We start from the raw sequence: 26,843 nt of genomic DNA, 5'->3' as shown, positions 1-26,843 counted from the left end.
CAAGGCCTGTGACCAGTACTTAATCGAGGACTTGTGTCTTCTCTCATTATGAAAAACGGCGTTCCTCTCACGGTAGTGAGAGTGTACTTTTGCCTTTTTTGTTGTGATGGAGGGTTGTGTGTGTCGTTAAGATCCACAACTGGGTTAGGTGTTGGCCTACAGAAGTTACATGTGTAAGCTCTTGTACCAGGGCCCTTAAAGGGGCCCTCTCTTGGTCTGTGTTTTTCTTCCTTTAGGAAAAGGTGTAAAAATTCAGGTGGCAGGTTCGCACATGAGTCTATGTGAAGCTGTTAACGCTTCATGTAGCACGCTATGACTGGTGTCATGGCTCTGCTTTGTCATTGCATCGTATCAGGGGTGAGGGGTCATGAGGGGGTGAACTGATAGAACCTCCCTCCCCTTTTTCTGATTGGTCAGAGGGTTGGGCCTCCTGTCCTTCGGGCTTCCTGTCACGTTGCTGGGTTAGCGCGTCACAGGGTAGGGAGGGGGGGGGGAAGGGAGTTTCCTGGTCCCACGCCATATTGGGCGGTAGGCCACGGAATTCCCCCCGCCATAGAGTACGTCACTGGGCGCGTTTCTATTGGTTGTGAGACTTTCGTGAGTTATTTTCAGGCTCCATGTTGTGGACCTCTGTTACAGGGAGTTTCAGAGCCTCCTCCTCAGTGAGTTTCAGAGCCTCCCCTCGGTGAGTTTCAGAACCTCCCTCTCAGTGAGGGAGCCTCCTCAGAGTTTCAGAGCCTCCTCCTCAGATTGTCAAGATGAGTAGAACTTAAAAAGAAGTTCTGCTCTGTTGTATGTGTATTGAGCTTGGTAGGTGATGCAATGCAGTAGAGACGATTTGTTCTTCTGCTCTGCTCCCTACTAGTAATGTGTATATTGGGTCAGAGCCTCCTCCTCAGGGAGTTTCAGAGCCTCCTCGGTGAGTTCAGAGCCTCCCTCTCAGTGAGGGAGCCTCCTCAGAGTTTCAGAGCCTCCTCCTCAGAGAGTCCTAGTCCAATTGTTACATAGCTCAATGTTGCATAATGTCTTTTCAATTTATTGCTCACGTGGGTCTCTCTGGGGGTTCCCCGTCCCCTCTTTTGTGGAGCAGGTTGACGGGGTGTTGTTTAGGGAGTTTCCTGACTCCTCGCCTGTAATGGTCATGGCGGGTTGAGTCATGGGATTCCCCCCGCCATAGGGTACGTCACTCCCCGTCCCCTCCTTTATGGAGCAGGTTGACGGGGTGTTGTTTTCCCTCAGCCGCGTCGTATGGGACCCATGTCCGTATTTTTTTCTGTGAAAAAAGCGGCTTCTTGTCGTTCTCCCAGGCGGCTTGGACGAACGGTATCTGGGTTCTTGTTAGAATCTCCATTGATATGTTTTGGGTCTCGACGTGTACATAGTGCTGGCCCTGGGTGCTTCTGATAGGAACCATGCATGGGCTTGCGCGTCTTGGTTGCTCATCATTGAAATGGCGTTTTTATGGGGCATGTTACAAAGGATCAGATTAAACCGAATATATATATTTATTGATTGATATATATTGCATAGTATTTGTATATCGTTTGATATCCCTTGTATATTCCTTGTACATATACACGGAATATCCCTTTAGCCTAGTACAGACCATAATATTTCATTCTCCTATTGGACAGCGGTCCACAGGCGCCAGGGCCATGCCTCCAGAGTCAGGTTCAAGGCCACCGTCAAGACATGTCTGTACATGCCCGGCCTTGCCCAGGAATACGAGACAGAAATGAGGTTGGCACTAGATTGTTCGCCGTGCATATAAATATGGCGCAGGTGAATACAGAAGTAGAGTTACCCAATAAGTTGAAGCCTCACCCACGATACTCCGTGCGGTGAAGTATGGCCTGTTTGGCCCCAAAATAGAGCATTGAGACCGCGTGCGAATTAATAACTGAATTGTCAGAGTTTGGCGCTATACCGTCGAGTGCGACATATTTCTATTAAGTCAGTAATAGTCTATTTGTGTATAGTGTATTGTGCGGCTAAAGTTCTACAGTGACCAGCATCACCAACGCTTCCTCGTACCAGCTAGAGTGCTTATCCAGGCTGGGCTGCTTTCATGGCGCTTTCACCCGAGGAGATCTAGACGAGAACCGTGTGGACATGTACACTGGATTAATCTACCCGACGACTACATAGCCCTTTGCGGCTGGATTATGTTTGTTTTGGTCCTGTGATTTATGGAGCGGAGAATCGCCGACGCCTACACGTGTGGGATTTACCCTGTGAGGAGCCACGTCGAGTCTGCGCCTCAGAGAGCCTGAGGCCGGCTAGCTTTCTTCACTGTGGAGCTACAGTCTACGGAGAACAGCTGTATTCGTCTGTGGATCAAGAGACTATTGCACCGTCTCCTGTACTTGGAGTCTCCTTAGTCATCGTTGACCAGACTCTCTACTACCGACAGATCCTCTACCCCTGCTGGCTTACAACCGGGGGGACCCTTCCAGTATCTCCCGCTATATATTACTAGTGTACCATAGATATAATTCCCTAAGATTCAGGTTGTATAATTACCTCCTGCGTAACCAGAGAATGGACATTCATTATTGATTTGCCTACGCACATTCCTTTGCCTTATAAGCGCATCCAAAGTAAAATAGAGAAGTATATTATGTACCTTTTGCTGCAATAAATACTTAATTACCACTTTGTGTGGAACCGATTCATTGTGGGAAGTATTCATCATATTTATATATCATGTACTGTATGGCCAGTAATTAAAGTACATAAAGCGGTAGTGGTTTAATGATACCATACTTATCAATACAGTCAGGGAATTGTACCCCTCAGTTACAATTGGTCCTTCGAGCCGGAGGGTAACTAGTGTAATATTAATATAGTGGTATTAATATTGACATGGCCTATGATGAACACTCCACAAAACGGTTCTCCTAAAGTAGATCGCCCGCAGCGTAGATGGCAGACACCTCAGTACTTAGAGGATTACGTTGCCAATATACTACCTAGCTTTCTACAGACGGTAAACGCGGAAAAAGTAGATAGTAAAATTATGTCCGACCCTATCGACCAGGCTACCCCGCCAATAGAGGCCCTAGTGGGTTCTAACGTAACTGACCAAGCTCACGGTAGGGACCAGGAGGGACCCGACATGACTTTACCCCCCGCCAAGACCGAAGAAGTAGTCCCCGGAGAGCTCCAGGATAAAGACAGCTCTCCAGGGATGGAACTCTACCCGCTACAAGAAGAGGAGAGCACCCCGGAGATGGATCTCCAGGACTCGCCACAGGAGAACAGATCTCCAACGAGTACTGCCAGGAGCGGATCACCTCAACCAGCGTCTTCCCCCAGCGAGGCGGACAAGATGCTGGCACAGGCATTCCTCGCCAGCCTAGCAGCCTCAACAGAGCGCGATCGACTCCAAGCACAGACGCTTAGTGAGCGCGAACATTCTTCCATGGAAAGAGAACGCCTTCAGGCGCAGCAACGGAGCGACGAAGATCGTATACGTCTAGAGATTAGACGCCTTCAGACGGAAGAGAATATGGTAAGGGGCGGGCCGAAGCCCAGCGCGCCGCCGCCGAAGCCCAGCGCGCCGCTGCCGGTGCCCAAAGAGAAGCAGAGCGCGACCTCGCTCTCACCAAGCGCGAAGCCGAGCGCGACCGATTACAAGCGCAGATAATGGAGCAGCTGATCACCAGGGCAACACCCCCTCCCTCCGCACGGGGTTCCAGGGCCTCGTCAAGACAAGGGTCAAGGGCACCCTCCCCTACCCGATCAAGCGACCCTGAGCCCGACCACCAGAGAGAGCCTATACCCCCCTCCGAACCCCTTCCCTGACCGGTCCAAGTGAGACCCAGCTACAAGGAAGAAACGGTCTACACCGCAGAAAGGCTAAATAGACGACTACAGGATCTAGAGGACCTGCCAGAGGAAGAAGAAGAGGGAGAGGAGGAGAGTCAAGCCCGACAGCAGCACAGTACTCCACAGGACCAGGAGGTCCAGTACAGCCCAGGCTCTACCCCCGCGGCTCTGCGCTACAGACCCCCGACTCAATTCACGGGTGAGCTTGACACACGACCAGCCCCGAGGAACAGCACCTGGATACGCGGGCCATGGTACCCAGCAGGTACCAGCCCACCAAGAGGCGTAAGAGGAGACTCGCCTAGGAGGCCTCTCTTCCAACGCTCACCGATGTGCCAGCCATCCATGGCATCATACATTGGCACACCGACGTTTCCGGACTTCACCCACGAGAACAGAGCACAGTACACGGAGCTACGAATGTGCTTAGAGACAATGATGTCCGATGTAGCTGATGAACCGTACAAGTATGCTATCCTACTGAAGCACCTCAAGGTGCCCCGAGCGCACAATATAGCGCTGGCCTATGCCACCTCTACTACCCCATACACAGCGGCTCTAGCAGCACTCGACCAAAGATATGGACGCATATGGGACTACGTAATACAAGAGATAAGGCATATTGACCGCCTACCCCCAGCCACAGACAATCGCTCACTAGATGACCTGTCTATCAAGGTACAATCCCTGGTAGAGATGCTGGGGGCGCAAAGAGAAAAGGGTATGCACGAACTGTACGCGAACTCTAATGTCGAGAGGATTTTAGAGAAGCTTCCGCCCGCCCGACAAGAGCGCTTCAGGCGGCAAAGAGACCACCGTGATCCTAACGGTCCCGAGCCATCCCTCCTAGACCTAGCCGACTTCCTGGCGAGAGAAGTCAACAGCCTACGGTTGGATACGTTCATGCGGAGCACCCCAAGCTCCAGAGAGGGACCTAGGAGAGCAAACGATGGCCGAAGATTGGTGACCGTCATGCACCAATCAGAATCAGTACCGAGCAGCAAGAACCACAGTACCCCCTCGATGAAAGAGAAGTGGAAGATGGTGTGCCCGTACTGCGAAAAGGAACACTGGTTGTCACAATGTGACACGTTCAAGAAGATGACCGCCGACGAGGTGAGTCAATGGATAAAGTCCAACCGCCGCTGTTACCGATGTGCGCGCAGTCACATGGCAGCCGATTGCCGCTTAAAGAAGAGTTGTAGTCGGTGTGACGGAGCCCACCTAGATGTCCTACACGACAGTAACAGAAGAAAGCCTGCACCCTCAAGCAGCACAAAGGCAAGTGTTATGTACATTGACCCCGCCAGCAGCGGGGGCGCCCGGGTGCTCTTAAAGGTGGTCCGCGTAACACTGAGTTACCAAGACAAGGTCATGGACACTTACGCCGTCCTTGACGACGGGTCAGAGAAGACCCTTCTCCTCGCGTCCGCTGCGGTCCAGCTGGGGCTGCGGGGGAGCGAAAACCAGATGACGATTCGGACAATAAGAAGAGATCTAAAGACGATAAAGGGCGAGAATGTCTCCTTCACTATCGCAGCAAGCGGGCAGCCAGAGAGACGGTATAGGATTACTAACGCTTTCACCAGCCAAGAAATAGGCCTGTCGCAGTACACCTACCCCATCGCCAAGCTGATGGATAAATATGTGCACCTGCGTCAACTACCTATACCGCTCATAGACGGTGCCACCCCGACCCTGCTGATAGGCTCCGACCATGCAGACCTCATCGTCCCGATTGACCGGGTCCACACAGGGCCCAGAGGCTGTCCTGCAGCAGTCGAGACCCGCCTAGGATGGACATTACAAGGCCCCCTCGCTAAGTCTCTTAACCGAACAGCAGCCACTAACTGCCTCCACTCCAGAGTGACAGAAGAAGACACCACCCTCCTACAGCATGTCGAGAGGCTATGGACACTAGAGACAATGCCCTTTAAGAACGAAAAGAAAGACATTCGTTCCAAGGAAGACATTTACGCTATAGCCCTCCTCGAGCAGGGGACAAAGAGAGTCAAAGTCAACGGAGTGATGAGATACGCAACTCCACTCCTGAGGCGAGAGGGTATGCCTACCTTCCACGCCCCAAAAGAAGCGACGGAGCGGTATCTATTGAACACAGAGTGGCGCCTAGCCAGAGACCCCGCTCAAGAGACGGTGTACCGCGCTGAGATTAACAAGCTAATCACAGCGGGACACATAAAGAAAATTGACATTAAAGAGGCCGATCAGACGACCGAATCATGGTACGTGCCGCACCACAAAGTCCACCACAACGGCAAGGATCGTATTGTGTTCAACTGCAGCTACCAGATCGGATCACAAAATCTGAATAAAGAGCTCTTGCCCGGCCCAACACGCGGCCCCTCTCTACTAGGCGTGTTACTACGTTTCCGCCAAGACAAGGTGGCCATCAGCGGCGACATCAAAGGGATGTTCCTGCAGGTGAGACTAGTGGAGGAGGACAAGCCCCTGCTGCGGTTCCTGTGGAGAGAGAGGATCGGGGATGAGCAACCAGCCATCTATCAATAGGAAGTCCTCCCTTTCGGAACCACATGCAGCCCATGCTGTGCTACGTTTGCACTGCAAAAACACGTCGCAGAGGACCCAGCAGCTGATGAAGAGGTCCGACAGAGTGTAGTAAATAGTTTCTACGTGGACAGCTGTCTGCAAAGCGTCTCGACGCCAGAAGAGGCCGAGGCCCTTCTACTCAAGCTCCGCGCCTCCCTGATCAAAGGCGGCTTTGATCTCAGGCAGTGGGCCAGCAGCGACCCGCAAGTATTGCGCAGCCTCTCCCCCGAGGACAAGGCAGCAAGCAGCGAGACCTGGATGGCGACCATCCCAGGAGAAGCCCAAGAAATGACATTAGGACTAGTCTGGCGCTTCAAAACAGACTCGCTCCATTATAAACACACACCCCTGACCAAGGAGCAGGGAAGGTCGACTGCACTACCGACCACCAGACGGAGTGTATACAGAACACTCGCCAGACAATATGACCCGTTGGGATGTATTCTACCTTACACCACCAGGGCAAAGATGATTGTAAGAGCGTTATGGGACAAGGACCAGGGCTGGGACGACCCCATACCCGAACACCTTGCATCCACATGGAGAGAGTGGGAGACGGAACTCAGCTCACTCCCAGGTGTCAACATGTGCCGCAGCTACTTCCCACCCACAGTGAGGCCGGAGACGTGCCAGATGGACCTGCACGTCTTCAGCGACGCCTCCGAAGTAGCCTACGGTTCGGTGGCCTACTTGCGTGCCCGACAGGAGGGAGGAGAAATACATACTGCTTTCATCCTGGCTCGCTCAAGAATAGCCCCACGAAAGCAACAATCTATCCCGCGTCTAGAGCTCTGCGCAGCCCTAGCAGGAGCGCAACTCGCCACGTTAATCCAACGTGAACTCACCATTCCGGTGCAAAGAACAATCTTGTGGTCAGACTCCACGACAGTACTCACATGGATCCGGTCTGATTCGTGCAGATACAAGGTCTTCGTGGGAGTCAGAGTCACAGAGATTCAAGATTTAACAGAAGTAGCAAGCTGGAGGTATGTGGACACAAAACACAACCCAGCTGACGTCATCACCCGGGGAATGTCCCTGGATGACCTCACCCGTCACAACCTATACAGTGACGGGCCAGAGTTCCTCAAGCTCCCGGAAGAAGAGTGGCCTACACCCACCCCACGGGAAGCGAGTAAAGAGGAGGCCGAAAACAAGAAATCTATGTTCTGTGGATTGAACACACTCGTCTCCACAGACCCCGACATAGACGATTGCCTCACCCTAGAGAGTGCGCAGCTAAAGACATTCCTGTGGCACCACCCAGAGGTTCAGCTCACTACTGACATTACAGCAGCTGACTACGAAGAAGCAGAACTTCTTCTACTACAACGAGCCCAGAGAGACTCGTTCCCCGATGAGCTAGACTGTCTACAGGGAGCAAAGCCCGTCCCATCAGACAGCAGACTGCTCCACCTAGCCCCCGAGAGCGACGCCCATGGTCTCATCAGAGTGGGTGGTCGTCTGCGGAGAGCTCTAGACTTACCGGATGACGTCAAGTACCCGATAGTCTTAAACAGCCGACACAAGGTCACAGAGCTGATCATAAAGAAATACGACGAGGATGTGCATCACGCCGGGGCAGAGAGAGTCTTTGCGGAGATCAGACGTCATTATTGGATACTGCAAGGGAGAGAAGCAGTGCGGCGCTTCCAGCGAACCTGTCTAGACTGTCGTAAGTGGCGAGCGCAGCCCAGTATACCCCGGATGGCTGACCTACCTCCCTGTCGCCTCCGACTCGGCGACAAGCCTTTTCACTCCACCGGTATGGACTGTTTCGGCCCGCTGTATATAAAGAAAGGAAGAGGAACCGAGAAGCGGTGGGGTATTGTATTCAAATGCATGACCACCCGAGCGATGCATATAGAACTCCTTCCAACCATGAGCACAGACTCATTCCTTATGGCCTTCCGAAGATTCACATCGCGGGAAGGCAAACCGTCTATATTATTGTCTGATCACGGGACAAACTTCAAAGGCGGAGAAAGAGAGCTGAGAGAGAGCTTCCAAGCTATGGGCCCAGAACTTAAGACCCACCTCGCTCCATCCCAGATTGACTTCCAGTTTAATCCCCCGAACGCACCTCACTTCGGTGGAACTTGGGAACGAGAAGTACGTTCAATAAAGACAGCCCTGTACGCCGTGCTTGGGGCCCAGACCGTGGCGGAAGAAGTCCTAATGACAGTCCTCACGGAGATCGAGGGAGTATTGAACTCAAAGCCCCTCGGTTACGTCTCAAGTGATGTAGCAGATGTCGACCCAGTCACCCCCAACACACTCTTGATGGGGCGGCTGGACCCCGCGCTACCACAGACAATGTACAGGCCTGAAGAAGCGAACGGCCGAAGAATGTGGAGGTACAGTCAAGTATTGGCTGACAAGTTTTAGAACAGCTTCCTACTCCACTATCTACCGTCTCTACAGACCCGCCAGAAATGGGTGAAAGAGAGAGACAATTTGACAGAAGGAACAGTCGTCATGATTATCGACCAGTCACTACCCCGAGCTATGTGGCCGGCTGGCCGCGTAAGCAAAGTGATCACCGGTGCCGACGGAAAGGTCCGAGCAGCCGAAGTGCTCGTCCAAGGACGGATCTACACCCGACCCGTGGCGAGGCTAATAGAACTGCCAAGGCTCCCCGATACTATCGATGACGACCATGACCCCATGACTTTGTGAACTGCCCGACCCCTCACAACAGACATTGAGTAGTGGACAGTGCGGTTAATCTGTCTCTGCTTAGCTAATTAGGTGGGACTAATTAGGAGGCGGCTGTTACAAAGGATCAGATTAAACCGAATATATATATTTATTGATTGATATATATTGCATAGTATTTGTATATCGTTTGATATCCCTTGTATATTCCTTGTACATATACACGGAATATCCCTTTAGCCTAGTACAGACCATAATATTTCATTCTCCTATTGGACAGCGGTCCACAGGCGCCAGGGCCATGCCTCCAGAGTCAGGTTCAAGGCCACCGTCAAGACATGTCTGTACATGCCCGGCCTTGCCCAGGAATACGAGACAGAAATGAGGTTGGCACTAGATTGTTCGCCGTGCATATAAATATGGCGCAGGTGAATACAGAAGTAGAGTTACCCAATAAGTTGAAGCCTCACCCACGATACTCCGTGCGGTGAAGTATGACCTGTTTGGCCCCAAAATAGAGCATTGAGACCGCGTGCGAATTAATAACTGAATTGTCAGAGTTTGGCGCTATACCGTCGAGTGCGACATATTTCTATTAAGTCAGTAATAGTCTATTTGTGTATAGTGTATCGTGCGGCTAAAGTTCTACAGTGACCAGCATCACCAACGCTTCCTCGTACCAGCTAGAGTGCTTATCCAGGCTGGGCTGCTTTCATGGCGCTTTCACCCGAGGAGACCTAGACGAGAACCGTGTGGACATGTACACTGGATTAATCTACCCGACGACTACATAGCCCTTTGCGGCTGGATTATGTTTGTTTTGGTCCTGTGATTTATGGAGCGGAGAATCGCCGACGCCTACACGTGTGGGATTTACCCTGTGAGGAGCCACGTCGAGTCTGCGCCTCAGAGAGCCTGAGGCCGGCTAGCTTTCTTCACTGTGGAGCTACAGTCTACGGAGAACAGCTGTATTCGTCTGTGGATCAAGAGACTATTGCACCGTCTCCTGTACTTGGAGTCTCCTTAGTCATCGTTGACCAGACTCTCTACTACCGACAGATCCTCTACCCCTGCTGGCTTACAACCGGGGGGACCCTTCCAGTATCTCCCGCTATATATTACTAGTGTACCATAGATATAATTCCCTAAGATTCAGGTTGTATAATTACCTCCTGCGTAACCAGAGAATGGACATTCATTATTGATTTGCCTACGCACATTCCTTTGCCTTATAAGCGCATCCAAAGTAAAATAGAGAAGTATATTATGTACCTTTTGCTGCAATAAATACTTAATTACCACTTTGTGTGGAACCGATTCATTGTGGGAAGTGTTCATCATATTTATATATCATGTACTGTATGGCCAGTAATTAAAGTACATAAAGCGGTAGTGGTTTAATGATACCATACTTATCAATACAGTCAGGGAATTGTACCCCTCAGTTACAGGGCAACTGGGATGGAGTTTGTCTCTTCCGAGCGCCAGTGTACTAGGCTTGTCTCGACGAATTCTCGTTCATTTCTGGGGGATGTTAACAGAATAGATCAAAGCATTGGTAGAGGGGTCTCACGCTCTTGGGTTGGGCCACCGGGCGATGTGCTTTGTGTTTTGACCGTCTGGGTGGCGCCCTCTATAATGTTTTTGATCGACACGCGTACCTACCCCCCTCCTGGGACTGGGGATGGCGGCGTGATTAGGGCACGGGACTGGTTCTGGTCGCGCCGGACCAGGTCAGTTAACCCGTTGTCCTCCGGGGCGCAGATCTGCTGTTCTGGTACCCTGAGGGACTTGTGCTTTTTCGGGGGGAAAATGCCGGGTCGGTCCGGGCGTTGCAGGGTTTGACGTTATGGAGATGTTCGTGGTTATGTTACTACGTGTTATCCCTCACTGTTGCTTGGTCCATGTTGTGTTGTACCTTGCGCCGTACTGAAGGAGCCTGGTCCTTCTCCATTCTTTTTCGCCCCTCTCTTCTCTTGCTTGGCGGGGCTGGGAGGGGGCTGTTGAGGTGGTTTTTGTAGAACTCCTCTGGCATCCCTGTGTACGTGCCGGTCCGCCGGGCCCGGGTTCGAAATTGTTTTCGTTGACCTGTTGGCCTGGGTTAACCCCTTCTTGAAAACTGAAACACTTGTACTGCTGTATAGCCAGTGTATACCCGCAGTTGTGTTTTGGAGTTTTTTCTTGGGGGGTTATAGGAACAACCGCCTCATGTTAGAACCAAGGGGGTGGTTGGTTCCCTGGTGTGTTGGTAGCGGAGTCAACTCTCGGGGTAGGCCGGGTTTGGCCCTGTCTACCTGTGAGTGTGCCCCCGCACCTTTCATGACGTCTGCCAATCATGTCAGCCTTCTCTGCCTCGGCCCCTCTAGAGAGTCGAGGTTTTTTTTTGTGGAGGCTGCGACATGGTGCACAGCATGCCAGCATACGCCCCTTCCGCCGGGGTGCTGTTTCAGCAGACCCCTTTGGCGCCTGTCTAGTCCGCAGTGCTCCAGGCTCAGGTCGAGCGGCCTGTTGCCTGGATTGAGGGATCAACCTCTTTTGGGGGTTGTCTCCCCGATGCGCTGCCTGGTCCCGCTGTGGGTGTAGCCTATTGAGTGCTTCGGGGCGGTGTGCTGTAGGGGGGAAGGGCCTGCTCTTGGATGGGCCCTGTCCGAATACGCTGGCGATGTGGGGGGTGGTGTCACTAGTGACCGCCTGGTGGGGTCTCGATGCTGCGGCGTCGTTGGCCTCACCAGGCTCCCTTTTCCGGGGGGTCCAGTCCCTTCCTGGGGCTGGGTCCTCCTTCGCGCTCCGCTGCTACGGCCTTGCCACGGGGTTGGTTTTTTTTTGCCCTTGACCCCGTGATATTAGGGGTTGTAAAGGGGGTTTTGTTTCTTCCCGTTCGTTCCCTAGTGGCATGTGGGTTGCGCGTTTGTGTAGTCGTGGGTTCTTCTGTGGAAGGTAAGTCCCACGGTCTGCTCACCCTGTGCGTTTGAGTTGCTAAACTCCTCTTCGCACAGTCGGATCCGATACCCTCCCGTCCTCCATTAGGGGGGTCCGGGGGCTCGGGTCCTCCCCGGGTCTGATGGTTGTGGGGGACCTCAGCGGGTACATTTGTCGAGCTCCCGCTCTGCTTAGCTCCTGTATTACAGTATGACGCAGAGCGGAGCTACACGATAATATAACGTACGGTTATGTAGTGACGCTCTGCGTCGGACTCACTGAGGACCCCGTGGTCTTGCCTTTGTGGTGAAAGACTTGGGAAGGAGCTGTTAGTATGGCCACACCCCTGCTTATGTAGAGGAGCAGATGGGGGTGTGGCCAGGCAGATGAGGTGTGTAAAGGTGCATGTGAAAATGTATTCAGTGCTAATACTGAGTATTACAGTATGACGCAGAGCGTCACTACACTCATATAACTATGGTTATAGACATAACCGTACGTTAACCCTTTCACTGCGACAATACACAGAAGGTTAACCCTTTCACTGCCACACAACAGCAGGTTAACCCTTTCACTGCCACACTAAAGAAGGTTAACCCTTTCACTGCCACACCACAGAAGGTTAACCCTTTACTATCACACTACCGACGGGTAACCGGGTAACCGTTAACGGGTAACCGTCGGTAGTGTGACAGTGATAGTAAAGGGTTAACCTTCTGTAGTGTGGCAGTGAAAGGGTTAATAATGACGACGTCTGGAGGACGGACGCGAGCAGCTTATTGGCTGAGGATATGCAGCTGGGCGCGAGCCGGGGCTCTCTGATTGGGCCCGCGCGCCTCCTCCGGCCCCCCCTCTCCCCTCCTGCGGCTGCGCGGTGGGTGTAGGGCAGCAGGCTCGCGCGGAGAGAGAGAGGGACAGACAGACCGCGGTGTGGGAGGCAGCCATGTTGACGTCGCTCTGTTCTCTGTTATCAACAACTACGGCACTTAGGTTTTTTAATAATACAGAGTCACATTTATAACGAGCCGGGCGCCCTGAGCGGCGGTCACACGTCGAGTCCGCGATGAAAAGAGGAGAGCGGTTTCGGATAATGGACGCGCTGCTGGAGGGAAGCTCTCCGTAGGATTCAAACCATCACCGTCAGTTGAGCTAATGCTAGTTAGCCCCCTCGCTAGCAGCAGCAGCTAGGAGCCACTACGGGGGATGCGGCGTGTTGTGTACCGCTCGCTGCTGCCGACTGAAACCAACTCCTCTCTGCTTCTTACAGTTCGTTGTCTCGGGGTGATAATGGCCTGCTGCTAACGCTAGCGTGCTAACTTGCCTTTCTGTAAAGAAGCAGGCTAGCTGTGGTAAGCTAGCATGCTGACAACAATCAGCTAGCCCGCCGCACAGCTGCCGTCTGCCCCCCGAATGGACTCAGTTATCTGGACTTTAGTAGTGGACCGTCGCGAGGGACACAGCCCACGGAGTGATTTCGAGTTAACGACATTATGGCGATCCATCGAGCTCGTCGTGTGGAATGCTATCGATTCGCCTCCTGCCCAACTTCTTCCCCGAGAGGAGCTAGCTGGCTGCTACCACTAGCTGCATAACTTTTCTCCCATCGTGTCCACCAGCAGCACCCCTCCAGCTCGGTCCCCGTCCCCCGTCCTCCCCCCTCGCTGGTCCCCCTGCCCTCCTGGTCCCCCGGGCCCCTGCAGCAGCAGCGAGCTGGCGGCCCTCCTGCGGGGAGGAGACGACGACGACACAGACGCGGAGGACAAGGAGCTGGGAGCCATGGCCTGGGTGCTGAAGATGGACGACGCCTCCATCGAGTCGGGGCTGGTGCACGACTTCGACGCTAGCCTGTCGGGCATCGGGCAGGAGCTGGGGGCCGGAGCCTATAGCATGAGGTTAGAGAGACGGGGGAGATGTGTGTTTTACAGTAGGCTTAAGTGACAAGAACACTGTCGTGTCCAGCTGCTGAATAGGATAGGAAGATGTGTGTAAGGTACAGGGTGTTCCATCCGTCTTCCAGTGTGGATTTAACTGTGTTTATATACATATATACCACCCCTTTGTATGTAGTCGGCCCCTTTGTTTTGGGTGTTTTGAGAGTCACGTTAGGGTGTCATCATGGTCTGGGGTGGAGATTATGATTAATAACCCCATCATCACACTCTCAGACGATCTGGCAGCTTGTGTGTCTCAAATTAACCCCTAATGCGCGAGGGACAATAACAATCCTGTATGGATAGTGCTACTGTAACAAAGGGACAAAAGACATTACCCTGCTGGCTGGCCCCTAATTTTATTGTTCCCAAGTGGTAATATTCAAATGTTTTTTGCTCTCAATGATTGTTTTTGGGAACCAGTAGCAAGCAGTAATGTTGTGCTCTTTCAGAGGCCCATTCACTCACAACTATGGTCACAGAAAACAGCCCCTATTAGGCTCAGGTCTACTTCATTAAAACATTAAAACTCAAATGTCTATAAACGGGTAGGGATGGATAATGTTGTCTAAAACAGGTAGGGATGGATAATGTTGTCTAAAACAGGTAGGGATGGATAATGTCTAAAACAGGTAGGGAATGGATAATGTCTAAAACAGGTAGGGATGGATAATGTCTATAAACGGAGGTAGGGATGGAGAATTCTCCAACAAGGGTAGTGTCAAGAAGAAAGCATCTTTATTTTCAGAATACATTTTACACATAAGAAGCTGTGATCGGAAGATGTTGAGGTACGTGGCGGGAGTCCGATGGCAGGACGGGAGGACCAGTGTCGAGGTGGATGAGATCTGTGTGGTGTCAGGGAAATGGATAATTATCGCGATATACTTTAATAATCGATATCGAAGATTTTCTTTCATTTTTTTTGTGTGACCTGCAACAGGGCAGTTTTAAAACCAGAGACAGTGGACAGACTTGTCTTTCTTGCCTGCAACTTAAAAGTAATGACTTTTGCTTGTCCAAATGACAATACTGACCAAATTGAGATTTATTTTTCTCTTGTCCATTTATTTTGTTTGCTTTCTAATTTAAAATACAGTTTGAAACAGTCCGTACACAGTAGGCTATGTGTGCTAGCAGAGCTAGACTCCAGTCACGGTGCACATGTGTGGTGGTTTGTCCACCAAAAAAGCACCAAAAGATAGAAAAGAAACTAGCAGAGCCAGAACTGTTCAACTCCCCTGGAGCCACAGCCAGCAGAGAAGCCTGTTTACTTTTGCTTTTAAACCAGCTGCAGCCTGAGAACTGGAGTGTGAGGGGCTGTAACACTAAAGATGGCGGCAACGACAAAGAATTGCTGCAAAATAAACATACATCTGTTTAAATTTTTTTTTTAATTATTATTATTATTTTCTTTACTCATAACAATTTTGATAATTATCGATATCGAGTAATATGATAACATCATATCGTTATCGTCGCGATATAATTTTTTGCCATATCGCCCAGCCCTACTTGGACATGTGAGAAGATCGGAGGAGGGGGGATGTTGAGAGGGGTGGAGGCCGAGAGGGAGACCGAAGCAGATGTGGAGGGGATGTGTGGAGAATGATATGAGGGGTGGAGATACATGAAGACATGGCACAGAACCGTGCCCAGTGGTGTGTGGAGTCATCGCCCGTCCAACCTCACTTTAGTGGGGAAATAGGGACGTAAAACGAAGATGATGATGATGACATAGAGGCATGTTAGATCACTCCAATGGAGAAAAATGGACTATACCTCACGTCATTTGTCAATTGATTCCAAACTAATGTTCGACATCTGTACTGTTTGGTGACGGATCGGAGAGCTACTTTGTACAGCTCTCTTTTCTTGATCCTCTGATCACAACTGTCGCTTCTCCAACAGCTGTGATTGGCTTAGAGATTGGTCAATAAAGTTTAGGACTCGGCAGAGAAAATGCGGTGGTCAGGTGTCACTCAGTGTGTGAAGCAAGCAACATGGCACCAACACTGCCAGGGTTAGATTCTCACCGGGGCCCACCCTGTAATAAGAACCTGTTGTTATTGTGGAGCTCTTTTGGATGAAAGTGTCCACCATTGTTGTTTTTTTTGCTTGTTGGAGAAACACTGTCTGGAGTGATGACATCATCATAACAGGATTTTGTCTCTCTTTCAACACCAGTGGTATATGATAGGGGTGTGTAGGCTATGCATGTATATAGTTGTGGATGGTATCAGTCACATAGACGTCATCTATCTCCGTCATTATATCTAACATTAGAGCCATATGAAATCCGCGTTCACGGAATCGCGGACGGAATCGCGGAATTAACCAATAAAAATGGAATCAACTGCAAAACGTGGAATATTGCAGAATTTGGCCTAATCTGGACTGAAATTTCGTTTTTGGGTGGAACGTTTGGTGCACACGCGACCGGGGAGGCGGGGACTCTACAGCGTGTTACACACAACACAGCCGCGGTGCTCAAGCGTCTGGCTGCTTCAGTGTTAACATCGTCAAGAAGCTAAACAATTCCACAATAAGCCCTCAATTCAGAGCAGAACAGTATCCTAATGACTTTTATGCCTCCGGTGATAAGGTGTTTTGCTAATTCTGTCAACGTTCCGTGGACTGGACCCGCAAAAACACTTGCGACACTATTGTGATTAAATAGCTATAACGTTAGGACGTTTAGCTTCTAGCTAAATCTAGTGCACCCATCCATTTGTTTAATGCAAACTATTGTCATTATACACTGCCCTTTATAAACTAAATACACTTAAATGGCTATGTAACGTTATAGGACTATAGATGGAAATGATGGCTTCTAGAAGTTCTAGCTAAATCTGGTGCACCCATCCATTTGTTTAATGCAAACGATTGTCATTATACACTGCCCTTTATAATCTAAATAAACTTAAATAGCTATGAAACGTTACAGTACATAGGACTATAGATGGAAATGATAGCTTCTTGCTAAATCTAGTGCACCCATCCATTTGTTTAATGCAAACGATTGTCATTATACACTGCCCTTTATAATCTAAATAAACTTAAATAGCTATGAAACGTTACAGTACATAGGACTATAGATGGAAATGATAGCTTCTTGCTAAATCTAGTGCACTCATCCATTTGTTTAATGCAAACGATTGTCATTATACACTGCCCTTTATAATCTAAATAAACTTAAATAGCTATGAAACGTTACAGTACATAGGACTATAGATGGAAATGATAGCTTCTTGCTAAATCTAGTGCACCCATCCATTTGTTTAATGCAAACGATTGCCATTATACACTGTCCTTTATAAACTAAATAAACTAAACTAAAGGTGCCTAAATTATGCATTACTATATTTCATCACAATATAATAGATATAGCTAGGTTACTGACATTGTCATTGTGATAATGTCAGTAGTAGCTAGCTGTATCTATTGTTTACACTTGAAATATGTATTTTTATTTTGTCACAATATTAATTGAAAAATATTGTGTAAAATTGAACTGTATTTCTGAGTTGTAGCACTTAAAAACATTAAATGGACTGTTATATCTTATTCAATTGTGGACATTTATTCATTCCCACTTATTAGACACTATTTCTGATGGTAAAATGAGCATAAAAAGCAAAATACAGAATTCTGAAATATTAAAATGGAAGAAATGGAATTTGGGAAAAAATAAAATGGAATTTGGAAAATAATAAAACGGATTTCATATGGCTCTACCTAACATGATACCGGAACCTGTAACTAAGTACTTTTACTCAAGTACTGTACGCTACTTGTACTTTATGTGAGTGTTTTCATTTTAGGAACTTTATACTCTACTACATTTCAAAGGAAATATTGTACTTTTTTACTCCACTACATTTATCTGAACGGTTCCCTCCATCAGTTACTTTGAAACTGTCCCCAAGGCTGTTTTTGGGATTCGAACATTCGCAAGGGTTTTTCGAAGGGACCTTCGAACCATCGTTTTTAATCCATGTAAAAAAAAACTGGTTCAGTACTGTCGAGTCTTAGTTAGAGTTGTTTCCGATTACAGTATCGGAAATGCCGCCGATACTGCCTAAAATGCTGGTATCCGTATCGGCGAGTACCCTCTAATGTTGCGCTCCGATACCATATGATGTAATTTATCAACAACACTGCGGACGTTGGGCTCTCTGTGGCTCTGCAGATATACCCTACTCGCTGAGTGAGCATTATAAAACAAACGTGTGCTTAATCGACCGTGAATTAAAGTGTCAATTGCCATTTGTCATTTTAACAGCAGAGCAGATACTTTCTTAAAATGCCATCCTCCCGACAGAGCGCTGTTGACGGGGAGCTCTGATGAGTTCGCTTGGTGGCAGTGGTGTTATTAGCATTGAACAGCTAACCGAAAGCTAGCTTTAACGTTACCTTGGCTAAAGTTGGGGCTATTCATAATCCAGCAATAATGGCTGCAGACCTGCAAGCAAAGTACAGCAAGTTGGCAAAGGAGTATTCCAAGTTAAATCACTGTCACCACCAGTAACGTTAGTCTTTCCATATACCGGTAGCTCATGCTAGCTAACCTAGCTCACGTTAACGTCATCATTGCACAATTGCACGTCGCGTACACATGTTGCGGACAGCCATATCGGTGACAATGTTTCGCTTTTAGTGCCAAATGATAAGAGTCTGAGGCGGAGTCTCAAAAGAGAATGAACATCTCTAGTCTTAGTGCACATTTATGCATATAACGTAGCGCATATGCGCACATTGCTGCGTTAAGAGTACTGACTACGTACGGTACTGGTCACGGGAGGCTTCAACGTTTGGATGATAATCCATTTTGTGAATCCATTTGTTGAAACAATCTTTGTTGGCCGACGGCTCCTGCTATCTTAACGTCGGCCAGCTAAAGGGTTGCACTCTAACATTACATAGCTTAATACGTGCATAACATAACTTACCTGTGTAACTTGTGTTCCGCTAGGAAAGCATCAGCATAGGGCTGGGCGATATGGCCAAAAACGTTATTGCGATAAAATTATAAAATTATTTTCATATAACTCGATATCGATAATTATCGTTGATATAATGTCTGTCAAGTTTAATTAACTTTTTATGCCCGGCGCCGATGGACGGGCTATTAATAGACTTGTTTTGCTGCTGCGAATGTCTCGAGTCGAGTTGATGTCGTCATCAGTCCGCGCACGTTAGCAGTTAGCCAGAGCAAGCGGAGTATCTCATGTAGGGCTGGGCGATATGGCCTAAATATGATATCACTATATTTTCTGACCTTTCGGCGATACACGATACACATCACGATGTTTTTCTTTTTTACCCCAAACAATTCATTATGAGGCTTACCAAGACAGTATTTGAGTTTGCAAGCTAACATTAAAGACAAAATAAAATACCCATGCATTTAGCATTTTTATATTAGATTTAGATTATTAGATTATATATTGCATATGAGATATTATATGATTTAGATATGAAATATGATGAATTGAAAATGGGGGACCCTGATGTAAACAAGACTAAAGTATTTCTCTGGTCTGCATCCCCTTAACAATTGTATGTATTGAGCTGTACTGTACCCATTCTGCAATATGTTAAAGTTTTAAATCAATCAATCAATAAATAAATAGCATTTTAGCATTTTTATGAAACTACTGTATATATCTGTCTCTAAATGTTTTGATGAATTGAAAATGGAGGACCCTTATGTAAAAAAGCCGAAAGTCTTTTTCTGGTCTTCATCCTCCTGTACTGTATTGTACCCATTCTGCAACCTTTTAATACAGTTTTCATTCATTCATTCTGACGGAAACATAATCATTTTGATTGACAGTCGAGTCTGCCAATGACGTCACACCGCTTGCACCCGCCCTGCTGTTCTTAGCACCAATCGTCAAGCGTTATTATTTTTTGACTTCCTGAATGTCCCGTGTGCTGAACATCAACAAAGCTACTAACGTTAGCTCCCCGCGGCCGTCGAGTAGGAGACCAGTGCTTCACAGGATGACTAAATGAGGCATAATGATTTTACTACAACGAATGTTATAATAAAAGCCTTTCCATACATCTGTCTGATTGAAAACTTTATTAACAGACCGCGGAATGGGCATATCTCAGCACAGGCTGAGATATGAACGAGTAACGTGTGGACAGATTGACGCGACACAATCCTCTTGGGCAAAACATCACGATATCCACGATACGTTGAAAAAGTGTATCGTTAATGAACTGTACCCGATATTTATATAATATCGTCATATCGCCCAGCCCTAATCTCATGACAATGTACTAAATATGACCCTAAAATACTCTGTTCCGCCCCAATACATTGTAACGACGTCCACCGTATACCCCACACTACTATAACAGTTACCCTCAGAATTCAAAACACACACCAACTCGGCAGGTAAACTGTAAAATAGCGCCATGCAAGCTAATTATCCTAGCCAGTCTGGAGCGTAACAGTAAGAAGCATTTTGTATGAAAGTATTCTGTACTTCTGTATGACAACTATTAAAGAACTTGAACTTGAACTTGTTTCCAAGCGTGTATTCCATGACAATGTACTAAATATGACCATAAAATACTCTGTTCCGCCCCAATACATTGCAACGACGTCCACCGTATACCCCACACTACTATAACCGTTACCCTCAGAATTAAAAACACACACCAACTCGGCAGGTAAACTAAAATAGCGCCGTGCAAGCTAATTATCCTAGCCAGCCTCGTTTCCAAGCGGTGTATTCCATGACAATGTACTAAATATGACCATAAAATACTCTGTTCCGCCCCAATACATTGCAACGACGTGCACCGTATACCCCACACTACTATAACAGTTACCCTCAGAATTCAAAACACACACCAACTCGGCAGGTAAACTATAAAATAGCGCCGTGCAAGCTAATTATCCTAGCCAGCCTGTTGACTACTGGAGTCCTAGATTCCGGGTCTCCTACCGCTGTCGGCCATCACCTTCACTGATTGGTTGTTAGTGCGTGTGCTCATATCCAAGCTTGGAAAATCGATATATCAAAACTTTGCGACCACGTTTCATGTTTATTTCGAGGAAATAATTTATCGCGATAGTTATCGTTTTATCGCCCAGCCCTACATCAGCATCACTGCATACACTTGGTTAATCCAAACGTCTGTTCGGAAATGTTGTATTATGAAATAAGACGGGTGAGTGCAAGTCACTCAACTCTCTTTTACATGTGATTCATTTCCTGATATGATGGTAACCCCTCCTCATCTCACTAGACTTTTGTGTCTGTGTTCGCGCGTGACTTTCAAATTATTGTAAACTCAACATAGTACTGTGATATTCTGATATATATTTTTCGTGTAAAATAAATTTAAAGGGGAACTATTTTACTATTTCTTTCACTATTTGGGCACTTTTACACAATTCCTGTGAGTCTATGGAACACCTCTGTAATATATATATTTTTTTTATTCATTGTTTTGTATTTCTAATCAAGTCCTCAAAAACAGCATTTTTCTACCTCAAGATCTCGAGCTGTTTTGAGCCTGGGCTCCTAAACCACTGTGCACGTTCTAGTTCACCTGAACATTAACATGCAGCGGTGTCTTTATGACATCACCTATAGGGCACATTTTCAAATGACTCAGTTCAGTGAGGGTGAATATTGTGAGAGGAGAATTGGAAGAATGCGCCAATATGAGAATTTTGAGACATAGATCATATTAATATAAGTTCACATAGCTAGGAAACGATGCTAAACACTCAAAAAGGCCATTTACAAGATAGTTCCCCTTTAAGAATTTAAAACGAAAATTTAAACATGTAAAAGTGGAGGTTCAAACCCATTAATTAAGATTTGAACGCCAACGATCGAACGTTTGGGCTCAGCCTTACTTTGAAGAAAAAGATTTTGCATGGCAAAAATGTATGAAGATTATATACTTTGACTTTTGAAGCCTGTCAACTTCAAGAGGAACGTAATCAGAGCAGCATAACTGGACCACATACCACTTTAACATAACCTATAATCAGAGCAGCATAACTGGACCACATTAAGGCTGAGCCCGAATGTTCGAACGTTCGTTCGTTATGTTAACATTTGAATTCTAAATCAAAATTCGAATAAATTTTTTTTAATAATAATTCTTTTTTTTAATGTGGTTTTTCTTCACAGTTGCAGATAAAGATTAGGCTACACTAATATTATAGTATTAAAAAAAACATTATATTCATTAAAGAAAGTTGATTTAATAAAAAGAGACTCATTTAAGCAGATTAATCACTTTATTCAAATTGAGGATTTAGTTTGAGGATATTTAAAAAAAAAAAGATATATATATATTTTACTTTTTTTTTTATTTATTTTTTGCCATTCCAGTGAGAGCTGGATGGCAATGCAGGCTGCCGTGAGATGGCCAGTGTTTGACGCGGTGGTGTCAAATGCCATGTTGACAACCTGATCGGTGCAGCACCAGTCCTGCAGCTTGCATGTCAGCCGGGCAATGATCGTTCCGCATGCCTCGTCAGTCCCCTTCATATATGCTGGCACACCAAGCAGTTTGAGCCGCTCCGTGTCTCCGACCACCACTGTCACTCGCTCCTCCAACTGGCGCACACTGTTGAGCATTGGCGTCAACTTGCTGTTCCAGTGCAAGGTGCACATGGGAGGTGGTGTCCACTGTTCATACTGGTCCTCACTGATGGCCTGCAGCACGTGGCGGCGCACTCGGTCTGCTGTTGCATAGGATGTGGAGACCTTTGCAGAATTGCCATTCCTCGATCAGGCCGCGCATGAAGGCAGCCTGCTGCATTGGTGTGATCTTCAACCGTGTAGCCAGTGACAAGACTCGGCCGGCTGAGTGTCTGATGGAATGAAGGCTGTGGTGCCAGTCTTCTTGCGCTCACGGGTGGGTGTGTTCTCAGCCGGTGGAGCAGCAGTTTCATCTGCATTGCTGTCTTCACCACTTTCGCTTTCCAACACCGCCAATTGCTGGACCTCGCAGTCATCTCCTGCTGCTCCTTGGTAAGGCATGACTGATGCTCAGCGATGGTTTACAGAGTGTATGGCCAATCCATCTCCAACGCTGTTGGAGAATCTTTCTCTGCTGGCTGTTGTTGTGTTCATTGCCACAGGTCTTTATTGCTGATGGTGTTAGGCCAGCGGGAAAAAAAATTGCAGGTGCGAGAATGTGTTCAAAACAGGGTAAAATGTGCGGGAATATGGCAATATGAAATGCAACCATGTTGCAACCTTGTGCATGTAACTCACACACACGGATGCGCACGCACACACACAGATGGACACTAACAGTAGGCCATGTTGGGGGAGGACAGAGTGAAGGGACACTTTGCCATAAAAACTGATGTACCGTTCCACCTCTAAATCACCTTGTATTGCAAAAATATTTAGCATGTATTGTTTTTACATGGATGGTAGGGATGCCCTGATCGATCGGCCACCGATCGTTATCGGCCGATAATCAGTATAAATATGCGATCGGTGATCGGTGATGATGCTTTATTTTCGCCGATCGTCAAAACCGATCTCACTTGCTGAGTTCTGTCTCAGACACCGGGAGCTGCACACACTCCCACACAGTGGTGCGGCGTCTGCTCCTCCCCCCAGCCCCTCCCGCACGCATGTAAACACGGGTCTAGTCTAGTGGGACGGGACCTCCCTGAGCTAACGTTGGCTACCGTTACAAAATGACCCAGTCAACCATTCACTTCCAGTCCAATACATGATGAGGCATTGTCTAACCGAACGGTATCTAGCCGGCCAGCTACTGATAGCTCCTGACATCAACAAACGCTCCAGCAAGTCTAGTAGAGACGTGTATGATACCTCCGCTAGCCAGGGTTTCCGTCAAATGAGAGAAATTCCGGTCAGAGTTTATTGAGCTTAAAAACAATTGATAGGCAAAAGAATGACAACAAAACAAAAGAATGACATCATCAAGGCATGTAGATTTATAATATTTTTACTTAAAACTAGGCTACTTTTGCGTATAAAGTCATTATATTCCAAATAAAATAAGTCCCGAGACTCGTGCTGCTGCCGACTTTAAATCAAATAGGTGTCTGTGGGCAGTCGCCCGACATTAATAAACAAGTCTGTTATAATCAAATTTTTATGAGCTAACGAATTCCGTTATATTGGACATTTGTATTAATTATATCAAGCGAAGAACTGAGAAATTTGGCAGAGAGACGGCAACATTATCGTGGGTTTGCGTGACGACTCTCTCTCTCCACCTCCCAATGACTTATTTGCGAGAGAGTGTCGATGCAGAGCAGCAGATTCAGCTGTTATTGGCTCTTTTCTGGGGACCGCACAGCAGCGCCCCCCACCCAACATTGAATTGAAAATGGCTGAATTGGAGTACTGCTGGAGTACTGCATTGTGCTGCTGCTGCTCCGGCTCTGCAGCTTCACAAAAGTTTGCACACCCAGCACTAAGCTCTCGCTGACAACGTCGTTGTCATTATTAGAAGCAACGATGAAACAAATGTAATGATTGTTTCGTTCATCGCATAGGCTATTTAATTGTAGCCTATTTTAATACAATTCAAATAATCAAATTGTGCTTAGACTCAGGGAATTATTTTCACCGGACATTAAGACCGGAGAGATTAAATATGTCGGACTTCAACAGATTTTGCCGGTCAAATACCGGTAATTACCGGCTAACGGAAACGCTGCCGCTAGCTCACGTTAGCTGACGCCAGCTCACTGTTCAAAAACGAAATGTCCCACTGAACTAAATAGTTCACTGAGGAGCTGTATCAACGTTATATAGCCGGCCAGCAGTAGCCACAGATAGCTCCTGATATCAATGTTTTATAACACTCATTCGATGCGTATTCGAGCTGAGGGCATGTTGTTGAATGTGATCAATAGGGTCCAGCTGCAGCTCCGGAGAATCCTGGCCGTAGCTGCAGGCTACTCGAGTATAGGGACCAGCTGCAGCTCCGGAGAATCCTGGCCGTAGCTGGAGGCTACTAGAGTACACACAGACAGTGGAGCTTGTTGCGTGGTGGCGATGTCTCGCAGATAATACACGTACAAGTCTAATTATATAATATATATTTTATAAAAAAAAAATATATATATATATATATAAATTATTACCGATCGGTATCGGTGGCAAAAAACGTGATCGGGGCATCCCTAATGGATGGTAACACTTTTAGCACCCAGACAAATCAATACGCTGACATTTTTTATTTTGATGCACCCTTGGTCGTCATAAAATGGACTGATATCCGCTCCGTTGTTCTTGCAGAGCAAAATTAGCGGCTTAAACTTATTGAAAGGAAGTTCTTCTTTGGCGATTCAATAGGCCACATTCAGTTTCATCTTCACAGACTTTCGTTTCGATGGTTCGCTAGGAATTATGGGATTTGGTGTTGGATGTATGGACTACGCAGACGGGACATGGTATTTAATCGTACGATAGACCACAACTACCAAGTAGGGCTGGGCGATATAACGATAACGATAAATATCGTGATATATTTTAATAATCGATATCGAAAAAATCTTTTTTTTTTTGTGACCTGCAACAGGGCAGTGGACAGACTTGTCTTTCTTGCCTGCAACTTAAAGTAATGGCTTTGCTTGTCCAAATGACAATACTGACCAAATTGAGATTTATTTTTCTCTTGTCCATTTATTTTGTTTGCTTTCTAATTTAAAATACATTTTGAAACCATCTGTACACAGTAGGCTATGTGTGCTAGCAGAACTAGACTCCAGTCACGAGTCCACCAAAAAAGCGCCAAAAGATCTAACAGAGCCAGAACTGTTCAACTCCTCTGGAGCCACAGCCAGCAGAGAAGCCGGTTTACTTTAGCTTTTAAACCAGCTGCAGCCTGAGAACTGGAGTGTGAGGGGATGTAACACTAAAGATGGCGGCAACGACAAAGAATTGCTGCAAAATAAACGTACATCCGTTGTTAATTTTTTTTTATTTTTATTTTTTAACACTTATAACAATTCGATAATTATCGATATCGAGAAATAAAATAAAATTATCATATCGTTATCGCGATATGATTTTTTTCCATATCGCCCAGCCCTACTACCAAGTATATAGCGTGGCCCAGATTCACTCCACACGCAAATATTTTTTCCACACAGGCTATCGCAGTAAGTTCATTCATTGCCGACAGATTCTTTCATAGCACCACAACATTGTGTCTCAGCCCTGGTTGTAGGCTAATGTTTTAAATTTTTTTTATCCAATTTGTATGGATTAATTTAGGAGTTAAATGCGAATGAAGGGTTGAAGTCACTACTTGCAAGGTTGCCCCAAATATTATTTTCCACTCGCACGGGCCAAATTAAGGGGCAATTTGTGATCATCTCGTCGCAGTGTACAGCCCTGAGACAGCCGCTGCATCTCCTCTCGATCTGGGTCGGCAGGAGGGTTCACCACGGTGATCTGATAACCACGTCTTGCCATATCCTTCGTCGCCTCCGCTGCGTTCTAGTATAGGCGGGTGCCATCCTCGTAGGTTAATCGCAGATACGCATTGTATGCATGGTTCGCATGTGTGCCAAATGATGACCTCGGAGCAGGTCCTAAATTATAAATTATTATTATAAATTATTATAGAAGACCCTCATCCTTGCAGGATACGGTGTCTGGAACTTGACATTCTTCTCCTTCATTATTCTCTTGGCTTCGGCATATTCTCCGCGCCTCTTCAGTATTTCAGTGGGGAAATCATGGTCGACATAGAAGCGTGTATTGTCATAGGAGACGTTTTTCTTCTGCCACGTCCGCCGTATTATCTCCTTTTATTTTGTAGCTCCCGAACTTAACCACGATTGACCGTGGCTTCAGCTGTGGGTTGCTAGGCCTTGGGGCTAATGCCCGGTGTGCTCGTTCGATACGAAGGTCCATGTCATGAGGCAGGCCAAGTGCGTCCTTA

At 47.2% G+C, this 26,843-nt stretch overlaps 1 protein-coding gene across 1 annotated transcript in view; it reads left to right on the top strand.

Moving 5' to 3' along the window:
* Window positions 1-12,912: 12,912 nt before the first annotated feature.
* The window catches only part of ubp1 (upstream binding protein 1), a 100,960-nt gene continuing 87,029 nt past the window's right edge, over window positions 12,913-26,843 (top strand). Inside the window, exon 1 of the mRNA XM_084313079.1 lies at window positions 12,913-13,868. Within this exon, the coding sequence (XP_084169205.1) occupies window positions 13,753-13,868 (116 nt within the window). The 5' untranslated portion in view covers window positions 12,913-13,752. The remainder of the gene's footprint in view (window positions 13,869-26,843) is intronic.

Source organism: Notolepis coatsorum (assembly GCF_963971535.1).
Source record: "Notolepis coatsorum genome assembly, chromosome: 4".
NCBI lineage: Eukaryota > Metazoa > Chordata > Actinopteri > Aulopiformes > Paralepididae > Notolepis > Notolepis coatsorum.
This window is presented reverse-complemented; position numbering and strand designations above follow the sequence as displayed.